Source organism: Paroedura picta, chromosome 3 (genome assembly GCF_049243985.1).
Source record: "Paroedura picta isolate Pp20150507F chromosome 3, Ppicta_v3.0, whole genome shotgun sequence".
NCBI lineage: Eukaryota > Metazoa > Chordata > Lepidosauria > Squamata > Gekkonidae > Paroedura > Paroedura picta.
The window spans coordinates 151878424-151900562 of record NC_135371.1 but is presented as its reverse complement, the minus strand read 5'-3'; the positions used below and the strand labels follow the sequence as shown (position 1 = coordinate 151900562).

The 22139-nt window shown below is 42.5% G+C and overlaps 1 protein-coding gene across 6 annotated transcripts in view; it reads right to left on the bottom strand.

Annotated features, from left to right (window-relative positions):
• The window catches only part of STXBP4 (syntaxin binding protein 4), a 161028-nt gene that overhangs the window by 81740 nt on the left and 57149 nt on the right, over positions 1–22139 (bottom strand). For all 6 annotated transcript variants that reach the window (XM_077328682.1, XM_077328683.1, XM_077328680.1 and 3 more), the window contains 4 exons: positions 14370–14546; positions 8506–8622; positions 7369–7418; positions 6101–6234 (listed from right to left, as the gene is read on the bottom strand). In XM_077328682.1, coding sequence (XP_077184797.1) covers positions 6101–6234; positions 7369–7418; positions 8506–8622; positions 14370–14546 — 478 coding nt within the window. The remainder of the gene's footprint in view (positions 1–6100; positions 6235–7368; positions 7419–8505; positions 8623–14369; positions 14547–22139) is intronic.

Genomic DNA, 22139 nt, shown 5'->3' with positions numbered 1-22139 from the left:
TCTACATATTCACTAGAACAGATTCAAATATATATCAAGTTGTGAAGGAAGGTGTATTATAGGTCTCATATTAAGAACTTGTTTTTAGATTTTAATTCTATTTCTTTCATTATCATACAGCTGTTCATTATATTTTAGATTGCTTCTCGTTCTAAGTGTGTCTCCTGCTAGCATAGTACACATAATACACACTGCATTGCTCCTCATATTTTGTAATAGACCTGTTATTCGAGTATGATGTTAATTTTTACTGCATATTCATCAGGTTTATTTTCCCATTCTTCTAAATGCAGACTTCTAATAGTTCTAGCTGCTGTCGCCATGTATTTGAATATCTTCTTTAAAAATTGTAATTTGTTAGGCAGAACACCTAATAACATGCTCTTAGCCTCCATTGGGAATTTAAACTTTAATATGTTCTTCATTTTTTAATGTATTTATATCTTTTTTTTTTTTTTACAAGTCCACCACATATGAAAGAAGATCCCATCACATTTCTGGCATTTTCCTTTGTAGTTTTTATCTGCTTTCTCAATGTCCTTTGAAGTTATGGTAATATAATTTTATATTTGGGACTGCTTATCCTGCTCACTTTTTCTTATCTTGTAGTATTTTGAAGCTTATTCTTGTTTTCTTGCCATTTCTTAAAAATTGGTTTATCTGTTGTTGCCACTCTTTCAATATGCTTTATTCAATGTATATAGGTAACATTTGGAATAAAAAATGTAGTTTTGGCAGCACATTAATTTGCAGCAATTCTTCCCAACCACAAATGTTTAACTTTTTTCCCCATCTTGATAAATCTGTTTGTATCAATTTCCAAGTTTTCTGGTAGTTATTTTTAAATAGTACTATTTCGCCTAATCATATTTATTCCCAAATACTTAACAGGATCCATAGCTACTAAGCACTCTGTGCTCTTTGTAATCTCTTCTTGTTGTGTTAAAAACTTCATTATAATTTTTGACTTTTTTCTGTTAATTTCATAGGATCCTAATATTTCGATATGTTCAATTACATATTGCAATGATTTCTGGGGATTAAAGGCTGTTAGAACCACATCACCTGTATAGCTTTTCATTTTGAACTCTACATCATTCATGTTGATTCACTTAATTCTCTTGTCTTGTCTAATCTTTATAGCTAAAACCTCTATTGATAGTTTAAATAATAAAGGGATAAATGTGTTCCTTTTTCAATCGAAATTGCTTCTGCTGATTTCCCATTAATTAAAATCTTTGGTTGTTGGTCTGAATATATTTTGTGCAGAGGAGGAGAAGGAGGAGCAGACTCCACTGAAGCCTGTGCCTCCAAAGTCCGCCCCAAGCCCTAGATCATCAGGATGCAATTCCCAGCAGCCAGCCATTGGCTGGCTGCATGGAAGGCAATCCAAACTCCAGCCTGCTGCCCTGGAAAATGCTGTGGCTAGGGACACTCGGACTTTTCCTTCCTTGTGTCCAGTCCTGCACCCACAAATTGGATTTGGGTAAATCTGTGGTCACCATTTGTCCATAGTTTGTTGTTCACCTTGCTTTCTGTAATCCTAGTCCTATTAATCGGCTACCCTCTGTTGTCTGACTGCACTGTTTGAAAGCCTGTAATCTGCCTTGAGTCTCAGCAAGAAATGCAGACCTTGTGTCAGTACAGCATCACACTGGTGACAAGAGCATCCCTCTTTGCACAAGTATGTATTGTTTCTCTAGAGACCTGGCAAAAAGAATGAAACCCTGAAAAATGGTGGTGCCTGGCAACTCAAACTGACAAAACATTAGCAAGATATCTTCCAAAAGCAACAACTGGGGTGAAATAAGGACAGTGATTTAATATGGGCTGTTGATGGAAATAGGGAGTACCTCTGCTAAACAGGGATATTCGGAACTTATGAAGTATCCCTACTTCGGAACTTCCCTATATTCGGAACTTATGAAGTATCCCTACTTGGGTTCCAGTTTGGGCTTGGCAGATGGCATTCGGACTAGACCATTGTCGCAAGCTCTGAACGGGGCTATACTGAGGATGCCAAAATTTACTTTTCCAGTGCATTATTCACTGAAAGCGCATTATTCTGTTATTCCCCATACTTGTGCTGATACCAGTTAGCCAATCTGGAATACTGGATTTCTAAAATCCCAAACTGATCGAGGACCCTAAAGCCAGCTGGTAACTCTTCAAATGCCACAGCCCAAAATGTTTTACAAGCTTTCCCCACACATATGTAGAATAAAAGTAAAGCTTATGAATGATTTAAAAAGCCTTTAATCTTGTGAAAGTAGTAGGTCAACACCCCCCTCCCCAGCTGTTCTGCTACAGCAGAAAAGAACAAAAAAAAAAAAAAAAAGGAAAGGAAAAGGGAGATAATATTAATTGGGCCTGTACTGGCCCAACTTCAAAGGCGCAGTTCTCGATTTCCCTTGCCAAAAGACCACAGCAAAAAGACCACTGCATTACTTGTTTTTTCCCCACATGTTCTAAACATTTTTCCTTAGCAGCAAATTTTAATTTGGCAAAGTGAAATCCCAGGTAAATGTCAAGAAGGCTGCAGTTTTTCAGCATCCAGAGGAGTACTGAACATAATCAGATTGGTCCATATTCTAGATCAGGGGTAGTCAAACTGCGGCCCCCCAGATATCCATGGGCTACAATTCCCATGAGCCCCTGCCAGTGTTTGCTGGCAGGGGCTCATGGGAATTGTAGTCCATGGACATCTGGAGGGCCGCTGTTTGACTACCCCGGTCTAGAAGCTAGTTCATAGTCTAGAGCAGTGGTCCCCAACCTTTCTGAGGCTGGGGACCGGCAGGGCAGCGGGCCGTGCCTGTGCCCGTGCCTTGCGCATGTGTGAATGCGTCATGCGCTGCCAAAATCGCGCATGCGCGGCACTTTTGCGCATGCGCAGAAGTGCTGCGCACGCGTGATTTTGGCTGGGCATGGCACATTCGCGCATGTGCGATGCGCGGGCGCGGCCCTGATTCCCTCTCCCCGCCCTCCCGCAGTAAGAAGCTTCCCGGGCCGCAAGCTTGCGGCCTGGGAAGTTTTTTACTGCGGGGGGGGGGGGGGCAGGGAGAAGGAGCCGCGGCCTGGCGCCATGGCCTTCGCGGCCCGGCACCGGGCCACGGCCCGCAGGTTGGGGACTGGAGCAGGCTTTCTCAACCAGGCTTTTGTGAAACCCCTGGGGTTTCTTGACAGCCCTGGAAGAGTTTCCCAAACGGGTGGGAGTTACTTAATTTTTTAATATATTTTAAAATTTTGTTAAAAATTTCTTGGGTGATGGACCAGATCTGGTCATGTCGACCTGCCTAATCTTCCCAAAATGGCCATTGATGGGCCTGGAGGGAGTGGGAAGGGGAGGGGCCCCAGGTGAGTGTTTCCACAACTATGCTTTCCAACTATATTATGCACAATGGTGCCACTTCTGGGGTTTCTTGAAGCCTGAAGAAAGTTGCAAGGGTTTCTCAATGGTAAAATAGTATGAGACAGCCTGATCTTGATGCTAGTTCAAAGAAGGGTTTACAGCAGTGCTATGCAGTAAAATAACCCAGGCATCTCTGTTCCCCCCATTCCCTTAATTTGGCTCTGATTTTTATCATACACATGGAGGAACAAGAGTTGCTGGGAATAAATTCCTTCCAAAAAAAAAAAACAACACTACAGAAGAAACAGCTGTAGTTCTCTTTCGATACAATCTCTAATCCTTCAATCAGTTTAGCTTCAGGCCATACAAGTATCTGACCAAGGTGGCCCTAGTTCAAAAAGCTTATACCAAAATAAATCTTTTTAGTTTTTATAAAGACACATGATTTGATGCAATAGATTAACACAGCAGCTTGTTTGGAATGTGTGTATATGTTTTGTGTGTGTGTGTGTGTGTGTGTGTATGTGTGTAGCTCACAGAATCTGCTAGCATGGATAATAATGCTGGCCTAGATCATTACAGGCACAGGAAGCTACAACAGCCCACTGTGTTTCCAAGAAAGCAGCAGGCTGCAGGTGTAAAAGCCAAAGAACTGGCCCATGGTACCAGAAACTGCTTTGTTCAGGATAGATCCTGCATAAACTATTATTCCAAGCTAAACCCCACCTCCAAGGGCAAATATATAAGTTTTTTCCAAAAAATATGAGACGGAGTCTGAATAGGTTAAAGAGTGTATGGTTAAGTGGACGAAGAACTTAAATCATATTTCTTTGGAGGAATGGGAACAATATTTTGAGAGAAAATATTAAACATACAAAATGTCAACTGTTCAGAGAAAATTGGTTTTATAGATAGTATATAACACCAAAAGTGGAAGCTACTTCCACTTTCTGTTGACAGTTCCTCAGGGTAACCCGAGGCTCTTCTTCAAGAAAGTAAGATGGATGTTAAAAAAAAAAGGGGGGGGGCTACAACATTTCTAACTCATGTCTCAGGTTTAGATGTTGCAAGTTGTTCTCTGCACCTTTCATTATAACTTTATACTGAACTACTATGGAGTTCAATAGAATCTGATGATCTTATTAGTGGAAGAAGCAACAGAGGTTATCTCTATAGGTAAAGTAGCTGGCTGGCTGAGTGGCCAAGGACCAACAACAAGGCCACAAGGAAAAGTGAAAGTGAGGGACAGCTCAATCTCCCTCTCCCCAAGCATCACTGTCTCAATCTGAACTGGACAGATAACATCATTCTTCTAGAAAGTCTTTAGTATATGACGGCTAAAGCTCCATGCGATCTGATGACGAACCAATCTGAACTGGGCCTGCACACCCTTAGAATTAATTTCCAAGCATGTAACTTCCAAAGCACATTGGTTAGCAGGAACCATGACTGCAGAGAGTGGTAGCATACGGCATGAATCATCCCTTGGGCTTTGGAGAAATCCTGAGAGTAGAGTGTCCCTCTCATGGGTGAAAGAGGGCAGGGTCTTATGTCCTCTGCTTCCTCCTATTAGTTCTATCAGGAGAGAATTCAAGCTGCCATCCAGATATGCAACCTGATCTTTTGTTTTCTTGAAAGCCAACTCCCAATGAATTCAGCGGGATTTATTTCCAGGTAGATGTGTGCAGGATTCTTCTGTTATCTGCTGGCCCTTCTACACACTGCCTTCTTCCCACTGAATTCAAACTATTTGTACATGCCTGAAGTCTGCATCAGGTGTTGTTGTTGATGGCCATGATACAAAGCAGGAACGTCCCTGATTCAAAGGACACCTTTCAGGCACTATCATAAAGCAGTCTGAAGATAAGCCATTATTCTCTTATCCACTTCCCATCTGCAAAAATGGGGATGATTTCATTGCCCAAAACTACAGGGATGTTGTAAGCCCTGCTAAAGTAATCAGCATTGTGAGGTGCAGCAAACTGTCAAGCATGCGCCTCAGTCTGTACTTAAACCAAATAGTGATCACAAAATAATATCGGTTTCAAAACCCTTGCAGTGGCATAAGGGATCATGGAATCAGAACATGGAATCCAAGAGGTACAATTGATCTGCCTGGCCAATGACACATCAAAGGAGGTACACTAAGCAGTACCCAAGCTCATCTACAAGTCCAAGAAAAACAAGCCAGGGCAGCATGAGGACATAATTGCTCAGCATCAAAAGAATGTTCAGAGATTTCGCTATGGTGAGCAAGCAGCTGGTGGGCTCATGAAACTCTCATGCCAAAGTGGAGCTTTAGTGAAGCATTTTGTGTACAGCACTGATTCCCTTCTGGCATTATCCCGCCCCACATTGGGGAGGGATTCCCCACCCTGCCCCTGCAGTGATTCCTCATGCTTGTAAGCAAATAATCCCAAAGTCACCTCAAAACAATTTTTTGCATTTTTACTGTCCTGTAGGTGTGAAGTTGAGCAATCCTGTGCCCCAGGACAGATACAAAACAAGAGTATTTGGCCATGCCAACTATTTTCTGTTTCTGTCATTCAGTTCATAATTCCAGAGCAAATGCCAGAATTATCCAAATGATTACATTTATTTTCCGGAATTGAACATTTGCATCGATTGTTAAGTTCCTTCCTTGAAAAAGCCACGCACTGGATTCATGGCACAAATCACAATTAACCCAACATTCCCCTTGAAATAGTCAATCAAAAAATTGAGGGGGAGGGGGAATGATAGAAGACTTACAGTCTGCTTCCAGAATGGAGCGGATAGACTTAGCAAGTTCTCTGGCTTCAATCGCAAGGGATGCTGGGATGGTACGGCCATTCCTCCCGAGGCGTGCAAGAAGCATTTTAGAAGAAAACATGGCTTTTCTGTCGCTGATAGGAACATATGGAAAAGGACCAGATATGGTTTATTTGCAACACTGTAGTATTCTTTTCCATTGCACTGCATGCAGATTTCATTTTCGGTTCAATCCTGAATCATGTAACTCAGTGGTCCCCAACCTTTTTATCAACGCCGGGGACCACTCAACGCCTTTTACTGAGGCCCGGTGGGGGGGGGGTAGTTTACTCCTCTACTCTCAACCACTGCCCTAGCGCTCTCTGATCGCTATGGTAATGTTTAAACATCCCTTCAAAATAAGATACAGACACGCCACAACAATGAAGTGTGTTGTAAAGGGCTGGGGGGAGGAGAAGGCGTCCTTCGGGGCCCACCTCCAATTAGTCGAAGGACCACATGTGGTCTGCAGCCCACAGGTTGGGGATCGCTAATGTAACTGACTTACAAGCATGTTCTGAGCCTACGATATTTATCAAACAATTCAGTCCTTTACTTTTATTAGAAAGTGGGAAGAAAGCCAGCAGGGCTTGCACAGAGGTGGCCTTCCCAGTCTGTTAGGGCTAGGCCACAGGGCCAGCAGGCTTAGTCTTCATCCAAAGGTGCCATTTCTCTACTAACAGAGTCCTCCTCCATCAGTGGAACACACCTCTTCCTCCAGAGGAAAGCTTCCCTGGTAGCCGAACAGAACCCTTGAAGCCAACCAATTGTTTGTCTCCCCTCAGAAAAATTTCTCCTCTCCTCAGCAAAAAAACTGACTTATTTCATCTGATCTTCTGAGGAGGGATACCATAAATATTTGGCTAATTCAAAGATGCCACAATGGATTAGCCATAGAAACAGTAAGAGCAGGATGCCTAGGTTTAAGAATGAATTTGCAGGTCTTGGCACTTTTCTCACCAGTGTTTTGATGTGCGTGTAATGTGTCAGCAAGCCACAGCCAACCCATGGCGTCCCCAGCAAGGAGCTTTCAAGGCAAGTGATTAAGCAGAGGTGGTTTGCCATTGCCTTCTCTGCAAAGTCTTCCTGGGTGGTTTCCAGCCAAGAACTGATCCTGGGCAGCTTCCAAGACTAAGGTCACATCCTGATGTATCAATATTAACCACCTATCTACAAATGATGCACCACATATATCTTTAGGAGAACGTTTTAATTTTATGCGCTCTTACCTCAAATTGGACTGGGAAGTGAAGTTATCTGGTAGTGCTTCATGGACCACCTGTTAGCAGACAGTCAAGGAAAACAGTAGTAACTAATTTCAAAAGGTTGTCACAGTGTCTTCTTTTACTTTTTATGGGGGTTTATATTGTAAGCCACCACAAGTCTCTGGAAAGCAGCAGGATATAAGTATAACAACAACAACACTTTACATGAAGACTGCACTGTGCAGAACAGGCAGCTGGTCTATACCGTCTAACCTCTCTCCCGGAGGTGCTCAATTTTTATTTGCAAGTTGATTTTATAAGAGCATTGAAAACAGAACGCCCTGCACATGGTTACAGAATTCTTCCCCAAAGTGAGGCTTTTCCTACCCAAAGATAAACTCCTTGTCTTATTAGCTGCTTGAATGGACACCTAACCAACAGCCCTGCTTTGACATTTACTTGCTGCCCAGCACCTTTATGCTGGACCCCAACTAGGAATCATTCTCCCTTATTCAATCATTCCCTTTCTTACCACAATCACTCCCCTGTATGCCTTCCTTCCCACTCCCAGCCTATCTTCTTCATATTACTGGTATTTGGAATCAATCTTGCACCCAACTAGCCAATTTACTGTACTACAGTGGTAGTTCAACACACACATTCACACCCTTAAGTTTTCAATTTTATCTTGTTTGTGCTTCCCGACTGCTTCTCACCTTGAAATAGTTTTTTGTCACCAAGTCACAATGACCCTTATTGATGAGGTGTGGCTCATTCTTCTAAGTCAGCCTTTCTCAACTTTTTTTATCATTGAGAAACCCCTGAAACATTCTTCAGGCTTCGAGAAATCCCAGAAGAAGCACAATTGTGCAGAATATGGTTTGGAAGCATAGCTGTGTATAAGCCCACTAAAGGGCCCTCCCCCCCCCTCCAGGCCCATCAGCCACAACAGACCCCCTGTGAGGCAGGTGAGGCTGAGAGAGCCCTGATATTACTGCTTGGTCAAAACAGCTATCAGTGCTCGCTTTCACAGTTTTAGTCTAGCAGGATCTTATCAATCCTGCCTTCTTAAGTTTGGTTCCAATCCTCTTGGCCTTGAGAGCAAAATAAAATGAACATAACTCTTGCCCTTCAAACAACATTGCTGGAAACTACCTTTACCTCAACAAACTGTAGTAACTTCTCAGTTGCCACCTCAAATGTTTTCTTGGAGGTTTCAGATTTTCTCAGTTGACAATCAAGCACAGTAATCCTCTTCCTGAGATCCTGAATGCTATCCTGGAAAAAAGAGACTCAGTTGCTCTACTGTTCAATTTTCTTGGGCGCATGTCAGGCTGCTACTGACCTTGTGGGGAGGTGCCATTTATGAGTGGTTCCTCCCATTCTGTTCAATATCAGCTCTTTAAAAAAAAGCCTTGCTGCCATCAGAATCACAGATGCTCTGAAGCCATATGTGGGCAGCCATGTATAGACACCACCTCCATGTGGAGGAAGTAGTTTGTGAGAATGATGTTTCCATATTAACTGTGAACTTGGCATCACTTGAGTGCACTCCCAAAGCAAACCATCATACATGGTCCAGTATGTCTGTGAGGTAGCATGGACAGCATCTAATCTATTGAAGATGGAAGTATTGCACTGCAATCTCCCACCAACAGAGAAGCCAACATCAAATATATATTCTGTACAACATTCAGACAGCTTGAGCGCTTTCTAAATAAAACATGATGGTCATGTGTGTTTACTAGTTTGTCTCTTGTTGCACTTGGGGCCTGGGGAAAGTAAGATCTTGGGATGTTCCCTCTCCTCATCATTACCCTAAACTTTTTCACTCAAGCATGGTACCTCACACTTGCAAACCAGGAAAATACATGCCAGTGCAATAATGAACTAAATTTTCTTTTTGGCATGAAGGTCCAAGGCAGAGATTTACAAATTTGTTGACAATATAGTCGATAAAGGCTAGATATCAGGGGAAAAAAGCTTCACAGTCAGAGTAGTTCAGCAGTGGAATAGGCTGCCTACGGAGGTGGTGAGCTCCCCCTCACTGGCAGTCTTCAAGCAAAGGTGGGATACACACTTTTCTTGGATGCTTTAGGATGCTTAGGGCTGATCCTGCATTGAGAAGGGTGTTGGACTAGATGGCCTGTGTGGCCCCTTCCAACTCTATGATTTTTTGATTCTGACTGTTGAACATGCTAGATATTCTCAGAAAGGATAATGGACACCAATACAAAAGGGCTGCACTAGGGGCAGGTCTAGCCAAACTGGAGGCCATGTGATCAGGGGCAATTACGAAATGCTGGAAGGTTCCCAGCCAAGCTGATGATTCTGAATAGGTACTCTCTGCAGATGCAAAGGAAATGTCTTCACGGCTGTTGTGAAGCATGTCTTGCATCAAGTAAGTGGATAAAAGCCAGGACTGCAGGTTGGTTTCCAGCAAAAGATATTGTTCGCTTTCAGTTTACAAACAAAGGGGAGGGCTTACTCCATATGCAATCAAGGGGATGGATTGCCAAGCCCACGGACATAAAAGTTCAATGGTCTGTACAAAGGTACACAGCTGTGATGTCCATGCTTAGCACAAACTGTTTTGCTAGTCAATCAGCTGGTAGGGAGCAACCAGAGGCTCTCTGTTCTATTCTGTGCCCCCTGATATTCAAGACCCTCAAACCCAAGAAATAAATGAATACCAGGGAAATACACTGGCAAGCACCGTGGTTCTCACTGATGTCCATGCTACGAATCAGTCTATGGCATCAATTCACTTAGATAGAAGTACTCCATCCTCTACTATGACATTGATTGTAACTGCTTCACTTTGTCCTATCAGTGACTCTTACTGATTTCTGTTGACAACATCAAACACAACTAATCATAGTAGGACAAAAAAAAAAAAAAACACTCACTCGACAAATTCAGTCATGTCAATCTAGCAAAGCAAGAAAAGAAAACAATTCTCTGAATGCCCTTCTTTCTGTTTTCAGGGCAAATGTAACGTGAGGCTTCAGGATAGAAAAGGCCTGATCTTAATACCGGCAAAGAATATAAATCTCAGAAGTGAGGGAATGCGGGGGGGGGGGGGGCAGAAACCTGACTTGTGGTAGTCAAAAACTGAATATAGATTGGCCCTAGAGCTGTTAGTGAGGTAGGAATGTGCATCCAGAGGGAACATACTGTCACTTACAGCCACTACTGTGCCTTCCCTTCAACAGCCCAACTTCCTCCTACAAAAGCCATAACTGAAGCTCATCATTTTAATAAGGACAGATGAGAAGATACACAAGGAAATATTAAAAAGCTCCACTGTTCAACAGAAAGCATGTATTGATTGGAAACAAGGAAATACACATCCTTATCCATTCCTCTCCATTGTTGTTCCTCTATATATTTATGAAACAGCCTAGGGGGTGGGACGTGTCCGGCTGTCCAAGTTGGAATAGGGCCAATCAGGGTGCAGCCAGCTTTGGCCTGATTGGCCCTGCCCCTGCAGCTCCTGTCCTCCGTCCCTGGACTCTAGCCTCTTTGCTCTCAATGCACCTCGGTGCCTGGAGCCAGCAGCAGATAAGGTGAGAGGGCCCTGGGCAAAGGGTTGTGGTGGAGGGCCTGCTAACAAGGACCTCTTGGCCTGCTAGGCTGGGCTTGCTAACGAGGGCCTCCCGGCCTGCTTGGCTGGGCCTGCTGACGAGGTCCTCCTGGCCTGCTGACTGCCTGCTAAGGAGCCTTGTCCCCGCCCTGCTACTGAGCTGCCCAGCCCCCGCCCACCCCACTTGATCCAGCTGTGAGCTGTGGCCCAAAGCCACCTTAAGCTGCCTGGCCGGGGGTCAGGGGAGGGGGCCCTTTCAAGGCCGTTCTTAGGAACGGGCTTTGAAGCTAGTGTATATATAATCTGTCATTTTCTTTGTCAGATGTACTACCCTTCTGAACACCAGTAAGTCTGCCTGATTAGAAAGTCTCTATTCCCTAAAAGGGAGATTCTAAGCCTACTTAGGAAAAAATTTGCAACCAGCTACGGCTTAGGTCCCCCCCCCCCAGCCTACCTCAGCACAGGTTGTTTCCTTCCCAACCTTGTCTTTAAGATCTTATCACAGAGCAAAAGTAGGACACCTCTCTTTCTTGTGCCCATTACCTTAAAGACCTAGAGAGAATAAACTGTGCATTATATAAGAAAATAGCTATCAATTAAAAGGAGGGACAGTTGAATCGGCATGCTCACAGAGAAAAATAGGGATGTGTGTTTTGAGCCTTATACTTTAGTCACTAAACTCCTTCTCTTTTAGGAAATAGAGTCTAAACAGACAAGAAAAGACACTGGGGTATCTGCTATTGGATCTTCCCAATATTTTGAAAAAATACCAATAGATGTCACATGAGGCCTAATCTGAATTGGGGCCACTGTTACCCTGAACTCCAATGCTGGGTCTGAGGACTTCACTCTCCATGGTATGGTGTAAACTTGGGTAAAGGTGATGCAAGAAATATCCCAGCTACAGAGCAAAAGATAGAGGTTGGCGGGGTAAGAGGGCCACACCTAATCAAATCTGGCTGATGGGAAGAGAGTCAGCAAGAGCCTGAGGAAAAATGAAGGAAGGCCTCACCCAGAAACTAACACCTAGAAGTGATCATATCCTATCACGGATCTCCAGCAAGGCTATCATTGTATCTTTAGTCACAAAAGATCCTTCCCTGTTCCTATTAGCATGGCTTTCTCACATGCATAACCTATTAATTATGCCTTAGCCCAGTCCTCCCCCAAGTCAAGCATGCTCCTTTGAGTCACACCTGGGCCCATGAATCCCCCCCCCTCTGTGTTTCCAGTACCAGGAAGAAGATAATCTTTTCTTTTTGTGCCCTGCCTGTTTGCCCTGGAACTGGAAGCTGCCAGGTCTGTCAATTTGGGGTCTTTCTGGAGCATGACATGCTATGTGGCGGTTCCCTTCCCTTGGATTTTACTATTTTTCTTCTCTTGGGTTTTACTGGCTCTCTGGGCCTTCTTCTCCAGTCCTGATTTTTTTTTTTTGCTGGATCTCAGTAGTAGCAAATATCCTTCCTTCTCTGATGGCTCACAGAGGTTGTAGAATCTCCCTCCTACCCTCTTTTACTCCCTCATCCTTTGTCTTTTGCTGAAAGGGAATAACCTGCTTAGAATTCCTGTGGCTGGCATTATCCTGTCACCCAGATTGCTGATTTCCCCATCTTAATTTTTACCTATGGCCATGAGAGGTCATCTCTCAGTCAAAGGTCCCTAGTACTGGCATGCTTGTCATTACACTGATATTTGTATTTTTCCTGGGAGATTTCCTCAGGATTGAATCAATGCTAAAATCTGGGCTAGCAGCTGTACAGCGAGAGATGGCAGGGGAGAGGTAATTTCCACATACTTTGAGACTATAATGAATGTGGGCTCAGTTCAAAGAGCTGGACCATATTCACATGGGCATATGTTAGAGAATATGAATAGCTGACCACATGGCAACATTTACTCCTCCCTTTGTACTTTTCAGGATCAACCCCCCTGTTTTAACTTTTGAAAGAAAAATATCTGAAACGTCTGGTTATTTTCTCTTCTATAAGCGGGCAGCAGGGTACGTGTGTGTGTGTGCGTGGGTTGATAAGTGAAACTATGTTGGGGCAGGCAGAATGAATCCCCCTTCCTACCACCAGGGCTGACTCCAGATAGAGGCTGTACAGTCACAAAAATTTATGTAGGAGTTCTTTGACTGGCCTCATCTACCTTGACACCATGATTAAGAAGTCAAATATGCAAATGAACACAATACAGGCCATTTTGATGCTGCAAAGTATAGTGGAAAGGACCGCAAAAACCAAATATATCCAGGATTATATCAAGTTAATGTACCCTAAAGGTTTCCAAAATGACTGGCTATGGTTATATTATGAATGAGTTCTTCCAAGGAACTGCATTTACATTACAGATCATGTCTTCAAAGCTTTCAGCAAAAGTCAGTGCAATATATTTAGCCAAACCTAGTACCATTGTTGGAAGTTCAACAGCAAAAAATGTAAAATGAATTCATTTTGTGTTGCTGTCAGTTGTGTGCATTTCTCAAATATACCAAGTCTTACTGAATATGGAAAACCCTTTAAAGTTTCTGTATCATCTTAATAGAGATACATGTTGTATTGTTACCAATATTGTGCCTCTGCTTTATTTTATTATTGAAACTTTTGATCTAAAATCCATCAGTTTCTTGAAGTCTCTTTAAAGTGCACAGATGGAATAAAATATTTTTAAAAACTAACCAACCAATAAGATTGGAATTTGGCAGGGAAGTCAGGCTGAGTTTGGCTACTGCAGGAGGTGTGGAGGAGAGACATGAGGGATCATCAGTGTTGGTAATATCACTATGTCAGTTCTGAAGAAAATCTGGAACAACATAGGATAGCTCTAAGGATCACCAGAAACTCTATGATAAAACCATAGATTCCATGGGTTCCTGGAATCACCCATATCGCTTCCGGTTCTCCATGAAACTGAGATAGCAACGTTGGTTGACTGCACCGCCCGCCACCGTCCCCCAATTTCAGGCAGCGGTAGGGCTTCCAGTGGTACTTTCCACCACAACAGAAGCCCTAGTATTTTGGGGACAAAAAATGCTTAGAAATCTGGGGCAGGGGAGAACCCATTTTCACATTTCCTGGAAGGCCTTTATCATCAAACCATAATAAAAAGTGTTTTGATGTGACATACTAGTTAATACAAAAACACAAGAGAAATTCAACGTTCTGTGTTCCGTATTAATTATGCTTGAGCGATGCCGTATTAGCCAGTGACCCACATATGGATGAGGCTTATGTTTTTCCAACCCAGAGGTATTTGAATAAAGGAAGGTTCGTAGACTTTGTGCTGCCCTCCTTCTCGGAGCATCATTCTAGCTATTGAATAATACAAGACAAACAGTGACCTACTTTGGGAGAGCAAATAAAAGAAAAATGAAAAACAGGATACATGACAACAGCGAGGAAACCATGGCAACTCTATGAGAGATGACTGTTGTGCTTACTTTATTTTGGCCACAATGATCAGCAAGCTGAGCCTTCAGTTCGGCGATTTCCACCTCTAAAAGGCGGATCACTTCCTCATAGTCCATTTCCATTCTACGAGCTTGCATTTGTGCCGCTTCAGCGAGATGGATTCTGCTCCGCAGAGCCCTTGCCTCCTCCACAGATGCCTTGGCTTCCTGCAGAGAACAAAATTTCTCTTCTTAAGAAAGTACTGCTGTTAACAAAACTGACTTTAAGGGGAAAAGGTCTTTTTTCTTCTTCTGGTCTGTAAATATAAAAATGTATTCTCTCATTGAAGAACAGCTGGAAGATACTGTAACTAACGTTTACATCAAGATTCTTGGGGACCCTCTCCTGGTTGCCTCCTTGAGTCAGTGACAAAGGTAAATCAAAAAGCCCCACCTGAGATTTGGTTCCTTATTTTAATTTGACTCTTCAACTATAGATAGTATCACTGACAGAGATTTGTTACAGGATTAGGAAAAGAGAAAGAGAACAAATACATAAATGGTTACGGCATAGGCTAATGTATGCTGTCCTTTAGAATCTAAATGTACTGGAAAACCAGAAACTGAAAGACTATGTGTGGACACGCTATTCAAACTGCTAAAAGGAATGGTTCTAAATGACAGCATGATAGCTAGTCAACTTCTCAGTTTCTTGGCTCCTGAAGAAGCAGAGAAATGTTGTTGAAATCAGAGTTTTATGGCAAATCTATAGTGGGCTGGATCCAGCATTCTGTCAGTGGAAGATATGAAGACAAAAGGTATTTCCCACACACCTTTCCCTGCCAGCAGCTATTTCAAACTATGAAAAGTGCATATAAGGCACCTCTGCCTCGACTTCACTGGTTTGGAGGTTCCAGTGGGGAAGGGGACACCTAGAGACACTGATGGCTGATTTTGTCTCCTTGCTCCTCGCCATAACTTATGTGGCTATTTAGTCTATGTGGATCCTATTAGTCAACTTTCCTGGCGTGAGAAACAACTGGAAGGGGAGCAGAAGAAAGATCTGTACTCCTATTATTTGCAGATTGCTGGACTAACCCAGTATGCGTATATGTATTCACCTGTGACAAATTAAAAGTGTGCAGAATTAATTGTTACCCTAAAACTGGACTGCAAAACAAACTTGGAAGACAACTACTTATTAAACACTTGCCTGTTTAATATATGATTTGTGAATGATAACTGAAAAGCAGTTTAGAAATCTTAAAAATAAGTCATTAATTTCGGAGACCTGACCAAACCAATTTTTTGGGTGCCATTTTGCTCATGCTGCTCTCTTAAAAAGTGCCCCAGTACATCTGAAGGAAAAAGATCAAGGTACAGAGGGCACAAACAAAAGAGTGAAACGCAGACTGAAATAACAGACCATTCACACCCAACAACATTCCCAGTCCCCCAACTAGGATAGCTTGCTTATCCATGGCTACTTGAGTGAAACCAAGCAATCACTCACAAACAAATAACTGGGTTTTAATTAGAAGGCATTCTGTGACAGGAAAACTAAATGTGCGGGGGAATACTGCACTACCGCTTGTATACCACAGTCTATTTCTTTTCCAGGTAACCTCCTTAGGTGAGCGCCATGTCATTCTGCACAAGTCTTCAGTTTAATAAAGACAGCATGTTACTTAGGTTGCTTCCTTGTTCATGTTCTTCTGCTGTGACCAGAAACACAGCATATTAAAAAATGACATATAGAATCCAAGTGCTCTCTTCTATGGAGGCAGAACTCAATTTTATTTCTGTATAAGAAATAAATGTGATGCATCTAAAGATAGGCTCTCCTTTAAGCAGCTTGATACTATAAATAAATATATGTGTGGTGATGGAGATCGATCTCTCTCTAGCTTTAAAATGAAAATGAAGCCTTAACGAGGCTGATGGACATCATCAGAAGAGGTACCAAGCGAGTTCCTGAGGTTTTTTTTCCTCCCTAGCATTAGGCAAGTCCTTTCCCAAGGAGTCCCACCCAGTGGTTCTTAGCACTGGAAACACCTTTCTGGAGTAACTTTAACCCTCCTTGTCCTTCTTTGCTGCAAGGGCTGCTGGACATTGCTTCAGCTTCCAGCCTCACTGCCTCATTTCCATCTTTCCATAACAGGCTTCACTCCACCTGTAACTCAGGTTCTATGACTGGCCTCTCTGTACACTTATCACTAAATAGGCCTTATGTGCATCACTGAAACACAGAATCATAGAGTTGGAAGGGGCCATACAGGCCATCTAGTCCAACCCCCTGCTCAACACAGGATCAGCCCAAAGCATCCTAAAGCATCCAAGAAAAGTGTGTATCCAACCTTTGCTTGAAGACTGCCAGTGAGGGGGAGTTCACCACCTCCTTAGGCAGCCTATTCCACTGCTGAACTACTCTGACTGTGAACATTTTTTTTCTGATATCTAGCCTATATCACTGTACTTGTAGTTTAAACCCATTACTGAGTGTCCTTTCCTCTGCAGCCAATGGGAACAGCATCCTGCCCTCCTCCAAATGACAACCTTTCAAATACTTAAAGAGGGCTATCATGTCCCCTCTCAACCTCCTTTTCTCCAGGCTGAACATTCCCAAGTCCCTCAACCTATCTTCATAGGGCTTGGTCCAGATCATCCTCGTTGCTCTCCTCTGTACCCTTTCAATTTTATCGATGTCCTTCTTGAAGTGAGGCCTCCAGAACTGCACACAGTACTCCAAGCGTGGTCTGACCAGTGCCGTATACAATGGGACTATGACATCTTGTGATTTTGATGTGATGCCCCTGTTGATACAGCCCAAAATGGCATTTGCCTTTTTTACCGCTGCATCACACTGCCGCGCATGTTTAGCTTACAATAGCTTAGCTTACATATCGAAATGTATAATGTGATTTGTACGGCTTTTTGCCTGGATTAAATTGCTGAGCATGGATCAAATTGCCAACTTACGCAGCAACTCCATGATCTCTTTGCGCTGATGGAAAACCCAATGTTTTCCTACTTTTCAGACCTAATTGCATTTTTTTGACATGGGCTCTATGTTGCTTCACAGCTACACAGGAAACTGCAGGGTGCCCATGATTTAAACAGCAATGCAATTCTTAGGCCATATCTATAAACTACTTAGGAAAACAATCAATAGCATAAACCAAAACAGAATCATACCTTTCTAAATCCATTAGTTTCAGTGAATTTAGAAAGGTGCAACACGCCTTAGGGTAGCACTGCAAGTTTCACAGGAGGGGCAAAATGGAGGTACAGCAATGTAACATCTAACATTACACTGTGATGGCTCAGCAGCATTGGCCAGAAGTGGGCAGCATGGGACGTGTGCTGTGGGGAAGTAGAGATTAAAAGAAAAGTTGGTTCTTATATACCGCTTTTCTCAAAGCGCCGTACAATCACCTTCCCTTTCCTCTCCTCACAAGAGACATCCTATGAGGCAGGTGAGACAGAGAGAGCCCTGATATCACTGCTTGGTCAGAACAGCTTTATCAGTGCTATGGCGAGTCCAAGTTCACCCAGCTGGTTGCATGTGGAGGAGGAGTGGGGAATCAAACCCAGCGTGGCCAGATTAGAAGTCCATGCTCCTAACCACCAAACCAAGCTGGCTCTCTTTTTTTGCTTTTTGTTTGTCCATGAAAAATAAGACAGTTTATTATACAGTCAACAGGTCTTTCAGCAATACAATATTTAAAACAAAATATAAGATTTGTACATGGTTGATGAACAGATTTCTTTCAATATCCAGGATCCACCCTCAAAGGCTATATTAGAAAGATGGCCCAGGAAAAGTAACAATCTGTTCAGCACTGATCCTACCTCCAGTGCAGTATTACGTAGGCTGGCATTAAGTGTAAATACTACCCTTAAACTGAAAAACAGGGAGTGAAAAATGTATTTCCCCCAACAGCCTCCAACCATTGCTTATACAGCCATGGGGTAGGATTAGGATCTTGAAAGTGCAATTGTTTTCAGAATCAATTCAAGGTGCTAGTCCCAATGGAACTAAACACATATAATTCTTCTTAGGATTGCATTGTGAAAGCCTCATATGTTACAAAGCTGGCAGACAACATAAGAACTTCCTACCAGAGAGGGTTTTGGCTTCAGCATGCACTGGTTGCCTTCTTCCATACAGACATTTATTTATCTAAAACGTCTGTATGCTGCTTTTCCATACAATTCAGTCCGCCCAAGGTACTGAGAACATTAAAATATGGCTGATACAAGGCCATCAACAGGCAGAAATGCATTCAATAAAGTGAATAGGGCTTTATGTTGAATTCTAAAAATTGCTTAGAATTTTTTTTTTTTATTTATCAAATCTATTTTGTTTTGATGGCAATGTTCTTTAGTTTTGTCACCCAGTTTTATCCTACTGGCTCTTTTGTTTGGTTTCCTAACTCAGCAATTCACCTTGAGTCTCAATGCGAAAAGTGGGCTGTAATGGAATGAAGTAAGGAAATAAGCAATGTCTCTGTGATTGGTGGGAGTTAGTACTATTTCCGTGTATTCCCATGTAGTATGATATCAGCCCCTTGGATACGGGTCTTCCTTGGCCTTTCTCTTCAAGATTGAGAATGCACAGGATCTGGACTAGTTACTCTGCCACCGTGCAGGTGTTCAGGGCTCAAAACTGCACTGTTAACAACACTACAAAACAAAATCAGAGTCAAGTGGCACCTTTAAGATTAACAAAGATTTATTGAAGGTGTGAGCTTTTGAGTGCAAGCACTCTTCCCTCAGAGTGTTTCACTTGAATCTGTTAACAACACTGAAAAGGTACAAGGGCTCTACGACAACCCCAAATCTCTATTTCCTCTCAAAACCGCTCCACTGCTTCCTTGCACAATTCAATCACATTCCTAAAAACTCATATCTGCTTTTTAATGATGGACAATGAATATTTTCAGATGGCTGTGATGTTTAGGATGTTTAATTAACAAAAAGGAACAAAAGGTGATGACAAGACAGATTTAATGTTCTAAATTTTAATGAGGGCTGACCAAACTGAAAGACCTTCATTAAAAAAACAACATGCCAATGCTTTTAACAGTTCAACGATTTGAAAACATTTAATGGAACAGATATGCAAAAGCTGCAACAACTAGAGGTGTGCAATATATTTAATTGGTATTTTTTCTTGGGTTCAAGTCTACTGGATCTGAAAAAAATTCAGGATTTCAAAAAATAATCATATATCACAATGCTGGTACAGTATTTGGATCCAAAAAGAAAAACACTTTTTTTTTTTAAAACAAGGCAGCCTGACGTAGCTTTTCCTGCACAAAGCTGAGCCAGCAGAGAACAATTGGCTCCCCATGGGTACAGCTGGTCCTGGCTGGACTTGCTTCTCCTGCAGTCCGGTTTAATTCAGGCCACAGGAGTAGCCAGAGCATAAAGGCTGAGAGGTCTAAAAATTATTAGCATAAACATATATTAAAATTTATTGCACAGTGCTAAGGTCAATTAAAAACAATGCATGATGATTGTTGGAAGCAGCATTGGGCAACGCTTTCTCCCATTGAGAGGTTCTCAAACACGACTTTCTATTATGTTTTGCTTTGGAAGTGAACTGTCTACATACGAGACACCTCAAGACATCCATCAGGCTCTGAGGTAGAGTAGACACAAAGTATGGTTCTCCCTATCAGGGGTTTTTGCCCTGCAATATGTGCATTTTTAAAGAGAGTTCTTTGGGCCATGTTATTCAAGGCTGCATGCTCTGAATTCTCTTTGTAGTGAATTTGATCTGTCGAAAGCCAATGATTTTCCTCACAAAGCTTCAAAGGAAAGGACTTCACAGCAGCAGTGAGAGAACTGAGGGAAGTCATACCCTGTCTTCCTTTTAGGCTGGAAAAGCAATGTGGAGGAGGGAGACCAAGAGCCCTCTAGAGTTTTTGAGGTTCAAAGTGTTTCTGCAGCAGGTCTGCACGTGCACTGTAACCCATGTGGGACTGCACACATACCATGATGAACTCTCAAAAACAGAGAATATAATGTTGAGGGGGGGAAAAAACCATCAAGCTTGGTAAAAAGCTAGACCAAACAAAACAGATAGGGATTGTCACTACAGCACAAAGAATGGCATGCTAAATTCTTATTCCACTGCTTAATGAATGAGAAAATGCCTCCTTGAAAGAGGGTACGCTTGCCCCTGCCTTGATGTGGAGAGTCATGCATTGACTCCTAAAGGAACCTACTCTGGATCCAGGAGACTTGAATAATTATCATCCAGACTCTGGAAACTTCAACTGGTGCAGAATGCAGCAGCCAGGGTTCTTACAGGAACACCTTGGAAGGTCCACATCCAGCCTACACTCCAGCAGCTGTACTGGTTACCAGATAACTACCGGATAAGGCTTAAGATTCTGGTAATCACCTTCAAGACCATATGCAGTCTGAGCCTTGAGTATTTTAGAATCCGCCTCTCTACCTATGCCCCCCAAAGAGCACTACGCTCTATCAACACCAAGAAACTGGTCATCCCTGACCCCAGGGAAGCTCGTCTGTCATTGACCAGAACCAAGGCTTTCTTGGTCTGGGCCCCCACCTGGTGGAATGAGCTCCGACGATTTCAGGACCCTGCCGGAACTAAAATAATTCCAGAGGGCCTGCAAAATTCCACAGGGCTCTTCTAGGTTTTTGGTCAAGACAAGTGAACAAGCCACCAACCAGAGTCCAGTGGTCCCTCCCATCATCAACTGCACCCACAGAAGAAAAACAGAATCAGTGCAGTAAAAACTGAGGAAAGATTAAAATTATTCCTAAAATATAGATATTATCCAGCCTTTTAGCTAATGCTGAAGAGAGTTATGAAGCAGGCTTTGTTTTACTGGAATCCTGTTCAGTGTGCATCATTGAGAGTTTTTTCTTTGGTCTTCCAAGGATTATATAATAAACACAACATAATTATTTTCTTGATTTACAAATTGTTGGATATTTATGTACACACAAACTGTCTTTTTGGGGTTTTTTGCTGGTTTCTTATTTGCATGCTCCTGTTGTTTGAGGATACTACATGCCTGAGGGCCAGCATACCTGAGGCACTGTCTTCTTCTAAATGAACCTACCCTTCCACTCGTCATCTTTAGAGGTCCCATTTCAGGTGGCCTCCACTGAAACTTGAAACTCTCCTCAGGGAGAGCATTCATCTCCTTCTATTGCTGTCTTTCACCAGTGGATCAGGGCTCTTGTTTGGTTTGGTGTAACCTCACTTACTTTGGCCATATCATGCAATCCAATTCATTGGAGAAAGCAATTATGCTAGGATTGGTCAGTGGTAAAAAGGAACCAGGCCAACAAAGAATGCGGTGGTTATTTATGATCAAAATAGACACTGGCCTGAGCATCATACAACAAAAAGAAGATTAAAAGATGTGGCGACAGCTGAGCCATAGGATCGCCAAGAGACAGACACGACTGAATGATGAGCCCCAATAACTGTTATTGGTCCTCCTCCATGTGTTGTGATATATGTTTTATTGAATCAACTAAATATTTTATATATATTCTATATTTCAGATGCTGTTTTATTATCTTGTAGTTTTTATGTTTGCCATGGTGAATTTGAGTGGGGAGACCCTATTTGAGTGAGAAGTGACATAGAAATATTTTAAATAAAAACTGATCAGACTAACTATTAAGCATTTATATAGGAAATCTTCCATCAATTTCTGCTATATGTTCAAAACAAGACGTACTGAAACGTTCCATTATTTTGTTAGATTCCCTCATGTTTTAAAAACTGGATCTTAAACACTGCATCAGAAATGCGGTCAAATCATG